This window comes from Falco naumanni, chromosome 4 (assembly GCF_017639655.2).
Source record: "Falco naumanni isolate bFalNau1 chromosome 4, bFalNau1.pat, whole genome shotgun sequence".
NCBI classification, from domain to species: domain Eukaryota; kingdom Metazoa; phylum Chordata; class Aves; order Falconiformes; family Falconidae; genus Falco; species Falco naumanni.
This window is the reverse complement of record NC_054057.1, coordinates 65,591,117-65,609,764: the sequence shown is the minus strand read 5'-3', so window position 1 is coordinate 65,609,764 and position 18,648 is coordinate 65,591,117. Positions and strand designations below refer to the sequence as shown.

The window sequence follows — 18,648 nt, the reverse complement described above, 5'->3', positions numbered from 1 at the left end:
CACTTAATTGCAGAGCTTGGGAAAACGCTGTGTTTAAAATCCAGCCAAGTGGTTCCCGCGTTCAGCAGCGCCTCGAGGGTCTGTCTCTCCCGGTGTTGTGAAGGGTTCTGATCCTTCCTCCAGACCCAGGCGTTGTAGGAGAAGTATTTTGGGGATTTTGCTGTACCTTTCACTACCTGATTCTTTCAGTACCCAGGTGGATCTGGACACCCCCTGGGAATGCTGCACCTCCTGCTGCCAGCACCTCCCTGCTGGCACGGCTCTGACCTGTGCAGGGTCTACTTGTGTCCTTCCACCTCCTTTTCCCTGCTTGCCAGTGAACATCCCGCAGCAGGCGTGCTTCTGGGCAAGCTGTCTTCCCAGAATGTGCTCTAGGCAGGAGTCTGATACAACTGGGGCTGTGGCCGTTGCTTTGTCTGGCATGCTCAACACGGGGGGTTGGTGTGACCCCCTGCCTTGGCCTCCCCGTCACTTTCTGGGGACAGCACTGAGGTGGACACGAGTCTTGTGCAGATCTCAGGAGTGTCTGTGAAACTGGCACGCCGGGTCATTCAGAGCAGAGCTGCTGCAGGGACCTCAGAGCAGTTGGGCTTAGTTTGCTCATGGCAAGCAGTGAGCTCTTGGGCTCTGGAGCGGTCGATTCTCGCTGCGAGAGTTTGTCCTTGCCACCAGCAAGAGAAGCTTCTAGTCCCTTCACATGGTTTTCCTGCCCTGTCACACCCTGTAGTGCCTGGCCATAACTTGGTAAAGGCCTGAGTACACGATCTCATCGCAGTAGTGGAAGCCACAGCTATGTGGCTTTTCTCCTAAAATCACATCTCTCTTCCTTAGGTGTGCCTCAGAGCTGCGTCAGGGCTCAGGAATGCTTTCAGGACTTCACAAAATGTAGGGATTCCTCCAAGTGCAGATGAATGGCAAGGGACCAGAGGGATCCTGCTGTGAAGTGGTGGCATGAGCAGGGATGCTCCCCGGCTGTTGCTCAATTTTCCCCTGGGAATGGAGTATTTGGTCCTCAAGGCAGGCTGTTGCAGAGGTCAAAGTGTAGCTGTGTTTAAAAGTTCCCAAATCTTCTTTGGACTTTTTTCTTCCCTAAAAGCCAGATCTTGCAAAAACATGCTAGGAGGTGACTCCTCCAGCTCCCAGCAGTGGGAGGTGGAGGACAACGTCTTCCTGAAACAGGTGATACTTTGCCAATTTCACCCCTGCACCAAAAGGCAGGTGCTGATCTGTCCTTCTGGGTGCCTCAGCTCAGCCACCTCAGATAGAGACAAGTGTCCTCCCAGGTACAGAGGTGTCCAAAACCAAAAGTGATTTGTTTAAAAATAAAATTTTTTAAAAAATTGGCATAAGGCATTTGTGGGAAGCCAGAAGGGGAATGACTTGGGCAGGAGTTCCTGGCTGCCAGGGCCATGCTTGGATCCTACACCTCTGTGTTCATGCTGGCCTTGGCATCCTGGGCGATACACAGACGTAGTGCCAGCCCCTCTCCCAGTCAGGTGGCACTGCTGGCCCGTTCCTCCCTGTACGAGTGTGACTGGAGAGCTGGGCTGGGAGCTGGAGCGAAGTGGCTGCCCCAGCCCTCTGGCATATGGGATCTGGGGGGAAGCTGCCTGGGGATTACCGAGGGGCAGGTTTAGGTTGTGCAGGTGGTGGGTCCTGTTACCTCCTGGTCATGCTGTCCTGGTGCTTCACCCTGGGCCGGGCAGGGCACCATGCCCCAGCCAGCTTATTTCTCCCCTGGCCAGTCTGCAGCAGTGGCCAAGCGCCAGCCCAGCTCCTCCTGGGACTTTCCAAAGACAGCCTTGGGCAGCATCCGCAGCCTGCAGCCCCCTGAGCCTCCCCCCTGCCCATCTGTGCCAGAGCTGGATGCTGCCCTTTAAAACACAAGGCAGGAGGAAGCTGGTGGCAGCAGGGGTGACTGGAGCGTGGCTGATGGCTCATGTGCCCTGGCACTGGGCTACAGCCGAGTGGCAGGAGCCTGCAGCCCGCTGCCTCTGCCAGCTCCCTGTGCCCCCGGGAGCCAGGCCAGCACGTTCTGCTCGCGGTGAGGGTTCGTTGGAGCAGGCATCTCATAGCAGCTCCTCAGTGGTGCTTTGGGGTGGGCTGGGACAGGCGGAAAGGATGAAAACCCAGTCATTAACCAGAAAGGTCGAAAATGAGCCCAAAGTACCTGGGTGGTATCAAAGCCCCCTTCCCTGAGCTCCACCTGCTGCTGGGCTGCCTCAGAAGCACACTTCGGAGCCAGGAGCTGCTGGGCAGGGGGCTTCCTTGATGGCCACCCCCCTGAGCCTGGCCCAAGGCCAATGCTCTGGTAGGGCTGTGCCACAGAGCTGCACCAGGGTGCTGGGAGGGATGGGGACCTGGTGGAGGCTGTTGCTTCTGTTCTTCCTGCAATAACCTTCTGCAAGCGTGCTTTTTGCAGCTTTCCAGTGCTCGTCCCTCTCCCCCAGCCGGCTGCTTTGATTTCTAATGGCAGCTTGGAAACACAGTGTTTTTTCTTCAAAATTAAAAGCTAGAAGTTACCTTACTTTTTAAAAGTAAAACCAGCATTTTGGAGGGAAGAAAATGAGAGGGGGGTGTCCTTGCGCAGTGTATGAGCCAGCAGCAGGTCACTACTACAGCTGGGCTGGGGCCACATCCCAGCTGAACAGTCACGTGCGAGTGCTGGGGACATTCCCAAGCTCTCTTGAGCTGTGGCTCTCACCCCCAGCCTGCAGCTTCCTGGCTACTCGCAGGGGGGTTACTTCTTGGGGGCTGCAAAAGGTACCTGCAGAAAATGCAGGCTGGGCTCAGCACACCGCACGTGATACGCTTCTGTCCTCGGCTCCACAGAGACCTACGTGCGCCTGTGGTGAAGGGCTCAGCCACCTCTGAAAGGCAGCTGGCTGGAGCTGCGGACCCACCTCGTGCTGGAGGCGGCTCACGGGGGTCTTTGGGGTAGGCTGTGGGAGAGAAGAGCCCACGTGCTGCCAGCTAACTGCTCCTCTTGCCTCCCTTGCTAATGGCTCACACTTGTTTTTCTTCTTGGTCTTTCAGAGACTCCTCTAAGAGGAAGGTCAAACTCTAAAATAACTTCTTTTTTTGTGATGGTATTAAACCCCAGTGCTCCAAGGAACTGTCATTTCTTGGACTGATGCAGCTTGGGGCTGCGGTGCTGGGCCGGTGCCTGGCTGCTTTTGCACAGAGCTGCTGTCTCCCGTGCTCCTCAGCTGCATCGCCTGGAGACCAGAGAAGCCAAATTACTGGTCCCAGTGCCCAGGAGCAACTCGGTGCTCCTGCTGCAGGCAGGGCCATAGCGCAGAGGCTCCCAGCATGGTCAGTGTGGTGCCATGCCCTGACTGAAGGGCAGTGCTGGGCAGAGGGGCTGGCACAGGGGAAGCCACTTGGATGGGGACCGGGTCGGGAGCCCGGCTCGTCCTCGGGCTGCTGTGACTTGCAGGAGCAGGTGCCGGACCACGCTGCTGCCAAGGGCGCTTTCAGGAGGGGGACAGTTCGGGGGTTAGCACCGGGTTAAGGGAAAGCCATGTCCGGCTTTTAAACATGATAGGGACCCCAGGTCTGGCTGCCACCTCCCATGGGTGACTTTGGCTTGGCTCTGATCACGGCTCTGATCACGCTGCATCTTGCACATGCTGGCAGCTGGATTCAGAGGTGCCGCCAGCACTGAGCAGGGCAAAGGCCTCTCTGCAAATGCGAATAATTTGCTTTCTGCAGGCCATCTTGCCACTTTTTTCTTTCAAAAGCACCTTTTCTTCTATGAATCATGCAGCACTGCGTGCTTGAGTCCTCCCCTGGGGCACTTTGTGAACTCCAGCACATTTTAGGTGTTCAAAAGTTATCATTGTTAGTGAGCACTTGGCGGAGGGGGTGGCATGGGGGCAGTTGCAGGAGCTGCTCCAGGAGCTGGAGTGGGGAGTTCCCCAGAATTGGCCGGACCCTGCCAAGACAAAGACCCTGCAGCCCTCCCTCATTGCTCTTGTGCTTTTTCTTTCCTTTTGCCTTTTTTCTTTTTTCTCATGATAGACCAGTTCTGCTCTTTGCACCTTTTTTTTTTTTTTAATTGGAGAAGAGGAAGAGGATGGTGGTGATTAGACAGCAGCGATGGTTAGACAGTGCTCTCTCTGCTCCTCTGTCGTTTGTATCAGCTTTGTCCAGGCACTCCGAGCATTACAGGAAGGGGTGAACCGTGAGGGTATCAAATGATTTGGACTCGTTTCTTGGGCTGGGGGAGGGCTGCCAGCTCCCAGAGCATTTTTGTGGGTAGCTTTCTGTGCTAGCAAACCACTGGGGGGTCAGCATGGTGGGGGCAGGACAGATGCCACGTAACAGGGATGGGGTGGACCTCTTCAAGCACAGGTCCCGCTGGGGATGCTCCTGCCTCCTTCCCTTTTCCCTCCCTGCTGTGCTGTGTGGGTTTTGCAGGCCCCTCTGGCAGGTATCCTCCCATGTTGGTTTTTTCCCTCTTCAGGCTGAGTTTAACCTCAGGGAAAACCCAGCTGTGAGTTTTCTGATTGCATGTTGCTGCCGTGAAGGCAACAGGGATTTTTTTGGACTGAACTGTATGGCCTTGAGGCCAGAGCCCACCTTAGCTGGGGCGCATGTGGGGACTCTGCTGATGTCACAGGCAGAGCCACGACTGCCTGGCTGGGCTCTGCCTGCCCCTGCATCCCCACCGACTTCCTCTCCCTTGCGATTGTTTGCAAAACACAGAGGTCCTGGTGCGTGGAAGATAAGTTGCCTGCACGCGCTTCTCCTCCCTGCCAGCTTGCTGCCTTCTCTCCCCGTGAAGTTGTCGGGAGGTGACTGCTAGCAGTGGGGGTGAGGGAGCTGCACTGGGGTCTGTCAAGATTTCAGTTCTTCCCTGCCCCAACCAAGTTCCCAACGAACTTGAGGGTTTCCTTGAGCCCTCTGGAGCCGTGCCCGGGTCTGGGGGATGTCCCACCTCTTGCCCAGGAATGTCAGTCTGTGATGGGCCAAAACCCCTGGGTCTGCCGTATGCTTGTGTTAGCCAGGCGTTTTGCCCTCCCAAATCACCTTCCAAATTGCTGTGACAGGATTTGGTTTTGCAGGGGCAGGAGACAAAGTGGCTTGGCAGAGGTCCCCTGGGATGGGAGAGGGTCAGTGAAGCAGCAGGATTGAGTCCCTCCTTGGCTGCAGAGCTGGTCCCTGGGAGGAGCCGCTCCATTAATATCTCCCATTCATCCCTCTTCCCATAATCCTGCCACCGACGCTGGCGCTCAGCAGCTGGCTCTGATGTCACCCGGCAAGGATTTATTGCTGCTTCAGGTGGAGGGCAGCAGTCAGAGCAGATGAAATCTTATGCCAGGAGGAGCTTGTTCCCTGAGCAAATTGCTTGGAGAAAATCCGAGGAGACAGATGCAGCTCCATCAGATACGCACATGCCAGGCAGTGGGATCTCGTGTCTGCTGGCTGTGCGTGCTGTGGAAGGGAACCTGCTGCGGTTAACTCCCACCTCCCTGGTGTCCTGAAGGGCTCTGGCAGAAGGTTTCTGCAAACCTCTGTAATCTTTTCTTTTGTGGACCCGAGGCAGAGGTTGTACTCTTTTCAGGTGTGTAGCACCTTCCTCATGCTCTCTTCCTCTCTGGGATGAGTGGGGTGATGTGCAGACCCCGTTGGTTCAACCTCTCTGTAGTTATGGGTGTGAGAACTCCTGTGAAGGTGCTGAGCTTTCTAGCAGGTCATTTACAGGGTTTTGGGGTGGCGTGGCTGCCCTTCCAGCTCTCCTGGGCAGTTGGAGACAGCCGCCTGGCCCTCTGTGCAGTACATAGATGCCTTCAGCTCCTCCGTCTGGGCCGTGCCGTGGGTCTGCTCCTGGCTTCCCCTGCACCCTCGGGTGGGTGGGAGCATCCCAAAGGATGAGGTTGAGTCGCATGCATGTGTACACACGTGTGGCATCCCCAGGAGTGACCCCAGCCTTGGGGAAGGGATTTCCACCTACCTGCGGTGGCTTTGAACTGCTGCCAGCTGCAGTGCCTCGAGCTGCCTCAGTGCTCCTGGGGGTCCTTGCTCCCTGTCACCCTCTGCGTGGTCCCACCGCCCACAAAGCAGCATCCCCCGACTCTGGAGGGCCCCCCCAGAGCAGGGCGGCCCCTCTCCATGCAGGGCTGTGGCTGGGAGAAACAGCAAGTCCCAGCTTCGTTCCTGCCTTGGCCAGTCACATCCCTGCAGGCCTGGACTGGGACACTGCCCCCTCCCAGCAGACTTGGCTCCAGCCCCCCAGCAGCCTGCCCATCCCAGAAGAATCCACGTACCCCATCTGAGGGTAATTAATAGGCATGTTGCAACTCCTTGCAGTGGGTTCCTGCTCGTGCCTCAAGGCCTGTTTGTGTTGTGGGAGCTGCTGAACCTGTTCAGGACGTTTTGCAGCCCAGGAGCCCTTGGGGACTGCGGAGGGTGTGAAGTGGGGTTAATGCAAAGGCTCACTTGCTTTCAACTGCCTTTTTCATGTTTCTCCCTGCAGGAAAGAACCTCTACACAAACGAATACGTAGCTATCAAATTGGTGAGTCCCTCCGTGGTTGGGGCAGGTGATGTTCAGGCCCAGGCTGTTAGAGCACGTTGTGATGGATGATGGACGGGTGGCTGCGCAGGGAGCTGTGCTCACTGCCAGGAATTGAGGGCAGGCAGAGCAGTGCGCGTCATCGCAGGTGGGGTGATCTGGGCCTGGGGAGGGAAGAGCTGGGTCTTTGCTTCTCCAGGACCTCACTGTGGCCCATGCTGTGCTCAGCTGGTGCCAGCGGCAGAGACCTCTGGGAGAGGGTGGTCCCCACTGGTACCTGCTCCCATTAATGTCCACCCCAGCACCCAGATCTTTCTGGAGGGGGTGGATCTGGCTTCCACATAGGCTGGCTTTCTCTCATTGTCCCCTGAGGCTTCATCTCCATTTTATGCTGTTTTTTCCCAACCCCAAATGCTCTCAGTCCAGCTGCTGCCAGCACTGAAAGAGGTGTCTGACACCCTGACTTCCCTAACATCCTGCTCCCTACAACAGCCTTAACTGTTCTTCTCTCCTCCAAGGAACCCATAAAATCCCGGGCCCCCCAGCTGCACCTGGAGTATCGGTTCTACAAACAGCTCGGCAATGCAGGTATGGGGCTGGGCTGAGCTGCCACGGGGAGGTGGCTGCCCGGGTGACACTGCCAGGAAAGAGAGGCTTCCTATAAATGTGACTCTGCAACTTTGCTTCCAGCCTGAGCAACTCCTGCCCATCTGCTCGGCCACATCTAATCTTTGATCCTTTTTTATTTAGTCCTTTCCCCCGTGCCTCCCCCGCAGCAGAGTCGGGGATGCAGATGGAGCTGCCTCCTTCGTGCTCTCTGCAGCACAGAGGGAGGGCAGTGCAGAGACATCCCCCCATCTGCAGCCCCCTGTAGCAACTCCAGCAGTGGCATGGCCGTGACAGCATGGCTGTGTGCTGCTCAGCTCCGTTGCAAACCCTGACAGCCCCTGCTCCGTCTCTTGCAGAAGGAATTCCTCAGGTTTACTACTTTGGCCCCTGCGGGAAGTACAATGCCATGGTGTTGGAGCTGCTAGGACCCAGCCTAGAAGATCTCTTTGATCTGTGTGATCGGACCTTCACGCTCAAGACCGTCCTGATGATCGCAATCCAGCTGGTGAGCGCAGCACCTCCACCTCGGCAGCAGCTCTGCGCAGCTCACCCAGCCCGCCTGGCTGCAGACCACCCTGGGGGAGTGGGGTGATGCGTGGGCACAGCGGTCAGGCAGCGTGGGGACCCTGCAGGGAAGGGGAGGGGAAGGAGGTGCGAGCCAGTGCCCGGCGTGCCGCAGGAGATGCTGCCTGCTGGCACACCCTAGACCGCCTTCATACCTCTCCCTGATGCAGGAGGGCTCTCCCTCACCCCACACAGCCCCTCTGAGCACAAACGAGCATCTCTCACTATGTATGCAAGATGCGGCCAGACTGAGGTTGTCTCCCGGGGCTGGAGGACATGTTGTGCCCATCCTGTCAACCCAGTACAGGCTGAGTGGAGCAGGATTGCTGGCTGGGGACATGGCAATCGGAGCAGAGTCAGGCCCAGGGGAGGAGGTGCAGGGAGGCATGCAGGATCATGGTGCGTTTCTGCCATGGTGCTGACATCTGCTTCTGCCCCTAGATCACACGGATGGAGTATGTCCACACCAAAAGCCTGATCTACAGAGATGTCAAGCCAGAGAACTTCCTGGTGGGGCGGCCGGGCAGCAAGCGGCAGCACACCATCCACATCATCGATTTTGGCCTGGCCAAAGAGTATATTGACCCCGAGACCAAAAAACACATCCCCTACCGAGAGCACAAGAGCCTGACAGGGACAGCACGCTACATGAGCATCAACACCCACCTTGGGAAAGGTGTGTGCGTACTGTGTGGCCAGCACCGCCTCTGGGTGGAAGGGGAGAGGGGAGGGGGCCTGCAGGGTGCGAGCTGCCCCCGGCCAGAGGTGGGACTGGGGACAAACTGCCTCTCCTGCTCTTCAGCCTGGAATGTTGGCAGGGGGCTTGGGGTGCTGCAGGGTCTGGTGGGAGCAGGGGTGGTGGCTGTAGTGGGAACATACCTGTGTCTCTTTTTCCCTCCGTGTAGAACAAAGCCGCAGGGATGACCTGGAAGCATTAGGGCACATGTTTATGTACTTCCTCCGTGGGAGCCTTCCTTGGCAAGGCCTCAAGGTAACTACTGGCGCCCGCTGTCCCTGGACACGGCTGCACTGTGGGTTTGGCTCTGCCCTGGCATGGGCAGCATCGGGGAAAGGGGGAGAAGCTTTGGCCCCCGGGCTGTTGGAGGGTTGGCACCCCACCAGATGCAGGGTTTGTTGCTCTGAGCTGTGTGCCAGGCCCTTGCTGTGCTGAGCAGCTGCAGGTGTCCCCCTTGCTTTGTGGGAATCCCAGCAGCTCTCGCAGCGGCTGTCCTGGAACCGCACTCCCTGGTGTTTGTCCTTCAGACCTGCCCAGGGTGAGGGGATTCCCTGGGAATGAGCTCTCACTATTGCCTGGAAAGGGGGGCCCAGGAAACCATCTGTGGTCTGATGGGACCCAGTGCCTTCCCTGCTCGGGGGACATGCCTGGTCCTCGTGCTGACCTGCTCCTTGTCTCTGCCAGGCTGACACGCTGAAGGAGAGGTATCAGAAGATCGGCGACACTAAAAGAGCCACTCCAGTGGAGGTGCTCTGTGAGAACTTCCCAGGTGAGGGCACTCTGCATGGCCTGGCCCTGGCCCCAGCCTGGCCCCAAACCCGCTGGCCTGGCATCTTGTCCCCCTGCCCCACCTGAGCCCGCTCTGTCCCCACAGAGGAGATGGCCACGTACTTGCGCTACGTGCGGCGGCTGGATTTCTTTGAGAAGCCTGACTACGACTACCTGCGGAAGCTCTTCACAGACTTGTTTGAGAGGAACGGTTACGTGTTCGACTATGAATACGACTGGGCAGGGAAACCGCTGGTGAGTGGTGAGGGAGCAGGGGCGGACAGAGGGTGCTGGGGCCCAGGGCACTCTCGGGGCGGTGGGCAGCATGGTGGGGAGTCAGTGTGGTCTGAGGCAGCAGCCAGGGAGGGTGCAGGTCGGCAGTCATCCCTGCCACCCACGTCCGCGCCCAAGGGATAGCTCCACCAGTCCTCGAGATGCCAGCTCCAAGCTGGGACCGTCATGCCAATGAGTTAAAGCTGTGACTCAGAAATGCAGGGCTCCGGGAGCTAAGGGGACCCCAGCAGCTGAGTTGGCACCTCACTTTCTGGTGGTGGGCACCCTCCATGGGCTCTCTGCAGCCAAATCCCAAGCGTGGAGCTGCTGGGGCAGGGATCAGGCCCCGGTTCTGGGGTGTTTTGCATGCTTGGCCAGGGGCTGGGTGCGGGGTGGCTGCTGTGCTGTGGCTGATGTTGTCCTTGTCGTGTCCCCAGCCCACCCCCATTGGCACGATGCACAGCGAGGTGCAGGTGCAGCCCCCGAACAGAGACAAAGCACAGCCACACACCAAACACCAGGTGAGCGGCGGCACTGCCCTGGCTGGGGCACGGGACCGCGGTCGTGCGCGGCGCAGGCTTCTGCTCCCGGACTCACAGAGCCCGGCGGGGCCTCTGGCTGGGAGCAGGGGCTGGAGCGTCCATTTTCCCCCAGTGCTGTCTGTGGGAGGGCTCCCTCCCTGCACGCCTGGGTCTGTGGCTAGCAGGGGGACCGGGGCAGTGTCCCTGGGGCCAGGCAGCCTGGTGGAAGCGGGAGGAAGCAGCGTGGAATGCTGGAGCACGGCGGGGAAGCGCCAGGCTTGGGCTTCAGCCGGCACACTGTGGGCACGGTACAGGCTGAGCCACCTTGCGCTAAGGACGGTGTCCCCAGCGCCGTGTCCCCACGGGATTAACCTGCTGCTCTGTACGCGGTACCACTTTCTCAATGGGACGGGGGGATCTGTGGGGCAGCGTGGCAGCGTTTCGCTCCGTGCTGGAGAGTGGTGCTGGCTTTGCCCTGGGAACCGTCAGGGCACGTGGGGCTGAGCTGGGCACAGCCCGGGGCAGGGAGACGGGCAGAGCTGTGCGGGCAGCTCCCTGCCTGGATTGCTGCGGAACAGGGCTGGGCTGCCCGGCCCTGCTCTGGTGCGGTGGCCTGTCCTACCCTGGCGCGGGGACTGCTGCTATCAAGTGCAAAACCTTACGTGTTTCCCCAGCAGTCCTGTATGGGCACTCATCCTGTTGCCTTGAACCTCCGTGGGGAGCAGGGCACCTGCAGGGTGCTGGAGCCGAGGGTGCAGCATCCTGCCTCCCTCAGTCACCTATCGGCCTTGTGGTGCCCCGTGGTGCCCCTGGCCAAGCACAGGGAGCCTGGGACAGCCCTGGTGGCAGGGCAGCGCTTCCTTAGGGAGAGGGCAACATCTTCGAAGTGCCCATGGCTCGTTCTTCCCAGTCAGGTCTGCTCTCTCCCTGCAGCGTCCGAGCATTGCCGCGCTCGCCATCCCTTCTTGAGAGCAGGGGGGAAAGCCAAGCACAGAACTCCCACCGCGTGGGAACGGTTTCCAGCCTGGGGGTGCAGGGTCTCCCAGCAGCCGTGGGGCCGTGCCACGCTCACCGTGGCAAGGGTTTGGCAGCGAGGTGCTCCCCCGCTGTTGGACAGCTGAGGAGCCCGTGAGCTTGAGGAGCAGCACAGCTCACTTCCTCGCAGTTGCCCCACAAAGATCTGCGTCAGCCTCGGAACATTGCGCTTGCAGGAGAGTGGCCAGCAGCGTCGCCTTGGCCTGCCTGTGTCTCCCTGCGCAGCGAGTGACTCTGCTGGCCCAGCCTGCTCCAAAACGCAGCCACTGGCCCTGCGTGGGGCTGGCCGTGCTCCGTGGGGCAGCATGCCCTCAGCTGGACGTGCCCAGAGCCCAGCTGCATTGCTGGAGGTGGGGGTGTGTGCGTGTACCTGGCAGGGGGGATGCAGACCCACCGTGTCACCGCAGGGACTGCCCTGGGAAGCTGCCGGGACGGTGCTGCACGAGTGCCTTCCACAATCAAAAACTCGAGCTGCTCCAGTCATGTTTTTGCTTTTGCATGTCTTATTTTCTCGACTCCCTTTGCCACTCTTCTCCCCGCCCCTTCCCTCCACCTGTCCCTTCTCTTCCCCATTCTTCCTCTTTTCTTTTGTTTCTTTTCATTCTGTTCCTCCTGCCTGTCGCGAGCAGCCGCCCGAGGGGACGGAGTTGTGGGATCCTCAGGCCGGTGGGCAGCCTGCCGAGGAGCCTTTGGGAGCTCACCTGGCAGCCGGCAGGCTCGGGGGGTCCGTCCAGGTACATGCAACCACGCGCCGAGGGCAGGGGCGGGCGCGGGAGGGAGCGGAGCCGACCTGCGCCACACAAGCTGCCTGCACGGCCAGGCGCAGGCCAACGTGTGTCTGCCAGCCGTGCCAGGGGGTCAGCCCTGCTCCCCGGCCCTGGGGCGGCACCAGGGCCACGCATGCCCAGCATCTCGCCCAGGCTGCAACACGTGCTGCCCAGTCCCCACGGTGTGGGATGCTCATGGCTCACGGGCGAGGCTGGCGCTGCTGCCCGGGGGCTGCCAGGCTCCCTTGGTGCTGCCGCTGGGACTTGGAGGGCGGTTGAGACAGGTGAAGGAAGCGCTGGCTCTGTGCCACGCAGCGGCATGAGCAGCCGGGTGGGCATCGGGCTCTGCTCCCAGCGCCGCTCATCCCAGCAGTGCCGGACAACGCGGCCTTATCCCGTGTGGGGACTTCCCTGTGCCTCTGTGAGTGGAGCGACGGCTTCGAGCCCTGCTTTTCCTCCCTTTCCCCGGGCAGTCCTTGGCCTCATCTCCCCGCCTCGGTCCTGCACTCGCGCCGTCAGCCATGTGCTCGCTGCCCTCGCAGCCTTCTGTCCTCTGCCGCTCAGCCCCTCTTGTGCTGGTGGGATCCAGCCCACGCAGGTGGCGGGGCATCCACGATGGGTGTCCCCCAGCTGTGCCCGCGCTGCTTCCTCCGTCTGCTTCCATCCCCGCCGTTGCTGCTCCTTCCTGCTGTCCCACGGTGACTCTCTGCTGATGCTCAGTCCCAGGCTTGGGCCTGGCTCCCTCCGCTGCTGCCGCAGGGCCGGGGCAGAGCGTGGGGCCAGCTTGTGCCCTGCCCCGCTCCTCCCGTACCACATCCCCTCCCTGCCACGGCGGCTGCTCCCTGCTCTCGCTCTGCCAGCCAGCCCCTCGTCCTCTGCCTGCCCCCGGCACTGCAGGGGGGTGTTGGTGATGCACAGGGGTCTCTGAGCTTGTTTCGGGGGGCTGTAGCTTGCCGTAGCCCTGTGGCTGGGCACCGTGGCTGTCAGAGGGCAGCTCCTCCATGAGTCTGGGTCAGGCCAAGCCTCCTCGCCAGGGGCGAGTAGCTTGGCCATCCTGCGGCCTGCGCAGCCCAAGGGAGCTCCTGGCTTTGCCTGGGGGCGGTGGGCGCAGGAGGGCGGTGGGGGTTCAGGCAAGTCCCAGTTGCCTGTGCCAACCCCATCCTTGCTTTGGTGACTTGGATCTCCCAGCCCTGGCACTGTGCATGGCCCCGCTGCCCCAGCGAGGGGGCAGGAGCCCACAGGGTGGGTGCTGGGCTGTGTCCCGCAGGGGCCGGTGTTGTTGGGGCTTGGGGCTGGGGAGCAGGAGCTGTGTCCAGTTGCTCGGCCACGGCAGGGCCGCCCCGGAGCTAACAGCTTCACAGGGCTGTGGCTCCCGGGCACGGTGGGGCTGGCTGCCAGCAGGCCCCTCTCCCCGTGGGGTACGCAGGGCTTCCCAGGAGCCAGGATCCCTCGGTGGGGTACACAGGGCTGCCCAGGAGCAGGATCCTCCCGGAGACGCTGAGGGGATCACACCCCTCTGTGTGATGGGGCTGCTCAGGAGTGCTCAGCACCGAGGCTGAGCACCGCTGTCTGGGTAAGGGCACCGTCCTGTTGCCCTGCTCCGGCTGCTCCTGGCTCGTGCAGGGTTGGGGGGGTCGTGCCACCCCCTTGGGCTGCCCCTCTCTGGGACGCAGCTGCCATGGGGTGGGGGACGAGGCTAAGGACCGGCCTGTGCCCCACGGTCTGCCCTGCACTGACGCTCGTCTCTCCCCAGGTGATGAGCTCCACCAACGGAGAGCTGAACACGGACGACCCGACGGCAGGACATTCGAACGCCCCCATCACAGCCCCCACCGAGGTGGAGGTGACAGACGATACAAAGTAAGGACGCAGCCCTGCTGCCTCCCTCTCACCGGGCCGGGATGGACATGGGTTTTGGCAGGGCCTCAGCCGCTGCCCTGCAGGGGGGAGCAGCCCAGATCTAGTGCGAGTAATTGCCGCTCTCCCCTGGCACCCCACAACAGGTGTCCCTGCAGGGCCACCGCCACCCCCAGCCCCTTCCCACTGCGCCCTGCCCAGCCTTGAGGCTCCCCAAAGCCAGCGCAGAGGGACACGCATGGTTCTGGGGCCGTTCCTTCTCCGGGAGCCCTGGCGTTTGCCATGGCTGGCATTGTGTGCCATGGCCGGCGTCACTCACCCTGGTCAGTGTCAGTCGCTGTGGCAGGTGTCACTCACCGTGGCCATCGCGGTGCTCGCCGTCCAGCCCCATGGGGCACTTCCTGGGGCTCACCAGGACGCCAAGGGGCTTCTCTGCCCCGACCGCGGGGCTGCTGAGTCCATCTATGTCACGGCCTGGGCGCTGACAGGGTCCCCTCTGTCCCCAGGTGCTGCTGTTTCTTCAAGAGAAGGAAGAGGAAAACCACCAAGCGTCGCAAGTGAGCTGCCGGGGCCGGGTGGAGCGGCGTGCACGATGGCTCCTCTCCCTCTGGCCGTGGCTGGATCTTGACCTACGGAGCCGGCGGCGGCCCCTCGGTTTGGAAGGGGACGGGGGGGGCCGAGCCGGACGGCCTCCCCCAGCGCCCCACGCGCAGGCGGGGAGCGGGGCCTCCCCAAACTGCTTGTCCTTTCCTCCGCCACTCGCCCAGTGTGTGGCCGTTTACTCGAACCAAGCCCAACTTCGCTGAAGTTCCTGCGTCTGTCAAAAAGAGAAAAAAAAAAAAAGAAAAAAAGAAGAAAAAAAAGAAAGAAACCGAAACAAATCCACATGCTTTTGAGTCTATAACAAGTTTGAAAATGGGGATCAAGTCAACAGACTCTGAACCATCGCTGTCAGAAGAAGCAGAAGACAATTTCAAGAGCAGTGGGCTAAGGAGGAAATTTTTTTTTTTTTCTGTTGCTTCTTTGTCTCTTAAGTTAATTTAAAGTGAGTCTCGGTGCAGAGTGCTGAGTCGTCAGTCTTTGACCGTCATCTTCAGTGTTACTGAATTCTGCTCTTCCTTTAGGCCCCCGGCCCCGCATCCCCCGTTGGGTTCCCCCTCCTTCGTTAACGCCTTTGGTGACGAGCAGTGCGGTCTCCGGTACGGTGAGAAGTGCTGGGGGGTGTGCGGGGCAGGGGAGAGGAAACGCGTTTACAGTTCATTTTACGATGCACTTTTGCTAGCAATACAGGCGCTGTTTGGTCCTGCCAGGAACAGGCCGGTGACTCCTGGGGACGAGGGACAGCCGGGCACCGGCCTGCCCCGGCCACTGCCAGGGCCGCGGGGCTGAGACCAAAGGGACCCGTGGAGGGAGGTGGCAGAGCATGGGGACACGCGAAGCCGCCCCACCGCTGGCGCTGCGCTGTCTTAGGGCTGGACCAGTTGCCACAACAGCTTTAGGTATTTGCAGGGGCAGTGTCGCGGCTGCGGGGCGACGGTTTCTCAGCCTCTCTGGTGTTAACAGACCGTTTGCCACCTGTCTGAGCCCCGGGGCTGCTCCTGGGGGCAGCGGGCACGGGGGGGGGGGGGGGGGGGGCCGCAGCCGGGGTGGGCAGCACGAGGCATGTGGTGAGCACGGCCGAGCGGAGAAGGGCATCAGGGGGGACCAGTGGTGCCGGAGCTGCTGCCGTGGCATCCTGGGGCAGGGGGAAACTGGAGTTTTTGCAATTTAAACACAAACCCACGGACACAGAGAGGCACAGAGACACACGGAGAGAGACACAGAGACACACACAGACACCCCCCCCCCCCCCGCCCCGTTCCTCACCACCCCAGGGCACTGCAGCTTTCCCATGTGACTGAACCCGTGCGCTGTTGTGTGTATTGATCATGACACATTTGGGGTGGGGGGGGCAGGGGGGGCACACTTACCTTTACCAAAACCCTGTTGTTCTGCCCTGAGAGAGGGGCTGAAGCTGTGCTGAGGCTTTGGGGGGGGGGGGGGGGGGGGGGGGGGGGGGAGCGGGGAGGGGGAATGGGACCATCTGTGGCTGCTTTGAAACATTTGTCCAAACTGACCATCTCTGGGGGACTGGAGGCCCCGAATCGCAGGAGGAGCTGGGCCACCCGGGGGGGCCACCCAGCCCTGCCTGGGCACCCACGGGCCACAGCCGGGGAGGGCGCTGCGCCCTGGCCCCCTTCCTAAATTCAGGAGTGACCCCGGCTTTGGCTTCTCCTGGGCTGCAGGGGGGCAGGAGGGGCCAGGGCAGCCCCAGCTGCTGCTGCGTCCCCGGCCAGGGCGGGGGGGTGACATGCAACGTTTGACCTCGGTTTCCCCAACGAGGCAAACAAACAAATTTTAAAAATCGCCTTAAAATTTTCACTGGAAGCGGCTGACCCGGCTCAGAGCCTCGGCTCAGCCCAACCCAGGGGGAGGCTGAAGAGGAGCCCCGAGGGGAAGGGTCCCGCCGCGGGGGCAGCCCGCGCCCCCCGGACTTACCGTCCTTCCAGCGAGGAGTCCAAATACTGAGATTGTACATGAGGGCGTTTGTTCCATTGCGAGTTTAGTTACTGCTTTAAAACAAAGTGTACAGAAATGGCATTTAAATTTCTCTGATGCTTCCTGGAAGCCATAGAATTTAGGGGCTTTTTTTTTTTTTAATAAAAACAATTTCAAAAAAATCATTAAAAAAAAAAAATCTTTAAAACCCTATGCATTCTCCTGCGCTTGATTGCATGACCCTGAGGGTGGAGGCACTGGCCGAGCACCCCGCTTTCCATCTGGGGCTGCAGCGGGTTCACTGTCCCCCCGGGCAGGCACTGCCTTGGCCCCACCGCCCCCCCCTCCGGCTGGGCTTCACCCCGGCCTTTCCTGCTGCAAACTAGTGCGGAGCCAAAAATAGGGCCCCGTGGTTCTCCTTCATGTGGAGCAGCAGGAGGAAAGGCTGGGAGAGGGCAGGGGGGCACAGCCGCAGCACAGCTCCCTGCCCGGATCCCTGCCCAGGGATCCCGCTGGATGCTCCGGTGCGAAGCCAGCGAGTGGGGAACTGGGGGCACAGGAGGGCAGGTCCCCTCTGGAGCCCGGTGCCCCAACACGGGCAGGGCTTGGACCGCTGCAGGTGGGGGAGCCCTCAGCCTCCCAGCTGAGGAGGAGGAGGAAGGGCAGGGCGGGCATCGTGCCCAGGGAGGGCATCGTGCCCGAGCCGGGCATGACCCAGCCCCAGGACCTCGTGCCTGGAGCAGGGGGCAAGGCCGAGGTCCCGGCTGCTCCCAGCACTCGGGTGCAGCCAAGGGGTGGAAGCTCCCCCTGTCCCAGCCCGGAGGATCCCCCTCACCAGGCAGCTCTGCCAGGGCTGACCCCCCCAGCTCCCCGCCAGGGCTGAGCAACGCGCGGGAACTGCTGGAAGGCGCTTTGCTGTAGCCCCGGCGGGCAGAGCCCATCCCTCAGCCCCGCTACAGCCAGGAGCTGCCCCCCAGCCCTGGGCCGCAGCCCCTCACTCCGCACTCACCGCACACGAGTTCCCTGTTTCCAGAGACCTGGAATGCCCACGGCCACGGCGGCTTTTGCTGCGCATCCAAGTTACCAAAAACCTTCAATCATAGTTAAAGTCATTCAGTCACAAAGCAACAGGCTAAACCCACCCCGCTGTGCCAGGATGCCAGCAGCCCCCCGCCTGCTCTCCGCCCCCACAGAACCACGGGCTCCATCATACCCTTGTTCCCCAGAGGGCTGGGGCTTCCCAAGCACCGATCTGCCTCCCCCAGGACCCCCAACGGGTCGGGCTCGTCCCACACCCCGCAGAGGGGGAAGCCGAGGACCCCAGGCCCTCGGGTGGGGGAGAAGGGCCGGGAAGGGGCTCAGCCCAGGTCCCCCTCAGCCCTCCCGGCGCTGCCTTCAAATCACGAGGAAACTTCTCTAAAGACAACCTGAATGTCTTTATTGATTTCCTATTTACAAATCACAAAGCTGGCCAGAAGCAGAGTGTGAACACGGAACGAGAGCATCGGATACATTCATCAATACAGCACTGGAGTGGGGACAGTCCCAGCTCTGCTCGGAAGGTGACGTGGTACAACAGAATGTCTCATACTTTTGGGAACAGGCATGTCCAACAATGAATTACATTCATCTATCTACAAAAGCCAGAATTGCATCAAACTGCATAAAAGCCAGAAGAACAGGAGTTGCTCAGGTGTAGTTCAGAGTTTGGCTCCTCTCCCTCCCCGACGGGACGAGCAGCCAGACCTCCCTCGTGGGGCGACGCAAGGATGTGGCGTTGGGGGAGAGAATCTGCGTCACCCAACAGCACCAAAGCCAAGATGCTTCCAGGGACAAGGCAAGGGAGGCGCCCACCCCCGTCCGGTCCCGCTCTTCCCACAGCCAAGCGCGCAGCTCTGCCTCTTCCCTGCCCCCACCACGGACCCCTATATACAAAGGCCCCGCAGTGCCGCAGCCACCGCGGGCCCAGCCACAGCGGGCCCAGCCACAGCTCCCGGTGCCAGCGTGAAGCTCCCACAGCCTTTGGGAAAGGGGCAGAGGCAGGAGGCGAAGGTGGGCACCGGTACATCCCGAGGGGCTGCCTCCCCCTGCCCGGCCCGTTAATCCATCTCACAACACCATCTGCATTGCACAGAGTCAGGCTCAATAACTAAGTCTGGACCCATCACTTTTTTTTTTTTTTTTTTAACTATTTTCTATTTTTTTTCCTGTTTTTTTTTGTTGTTGTTTTTTGTTTGTTGTTTGGGTTTTTTTTTTAGTACTGGCCATTATTAAAAACGTCCTACCCTTAAAGCAGGCTTACAATATACACATCTTACAACGTCTTCCTAGAGAACGTAACACGCTATTGACATCTCTAATAGCTACTGGTTCGGCGGCGCAGTGTTCCTGGCAGTATCGCTGCTGCGTGGCTGAGGAGAGACGCGGCCGAGGGCAGAGCCTGCGCGGAGGGAGCCAGAGG

General features: G+C 60.6%; 1 protein-coding gene across 4 annotated transcripts in view; it reads left to right on the top strand.

The window, feature by feature from the left end:
• The window catches only part of CSNK1G2 (casein kinase 1 gamma 2), a 46,386-nt gene extending 31,677 nt beyond the window's left edge, over window positions 1–14,709 (top strand). For 3 of the 4 annotated variants that reach the window (XM_040591248.1, XM_040591250.1, XM_040591249.1), the window contains 11 exons: window positions 6,482–6,522; window positions 7,038–7,107; window positions 7,485–7,633; window positions 8,134–8,368; window positions 8,598–8,683; window positions 9,113–9,197; window positions 9,303–9,451; window positions 9,907–9,990; window positions 11,655–11,759; window positions 13,546–13,652; window positions 14,156–14,709. In XM_040591248.1, the coding sequence (XP_040447182.1) occupies window positions 6,482–6,522; window positions 7,038–7,107; window positions 7,485–7,633; window positions 8,134–8,368; window positions 8,598–8,683; window positions 9,113–9,197; window positions 9,303–9,451; window positions 9,907–9,990; window positions 11,655–11,759; window positions 13,546–13,652; window positions 14,156–14,210 (1,166 nt within the window). In that variant the 3' untranslated portion in view covers window positions 14,211–14,709. The remainder of the gene's footprint in view (window positions 1–6,481; window positions 6,523–7,037; window positions 7,108–7,484; window positions 7,634–8,133; window positions 8,369–8,597; window positions 8,684–9,112; window positions 9,198–9,302; window positions 9,452–9,906; window positions 9,991–11,654; window positions 11,760–13,545; window positions 13,653–14,155) is intronic. The other variant, XM_040591251.1, reaches the window with a different exon arrangement.
• The last annotated feature ends 3,939 nt before the right edge of the window (window positions 14,710–18,648 follow it).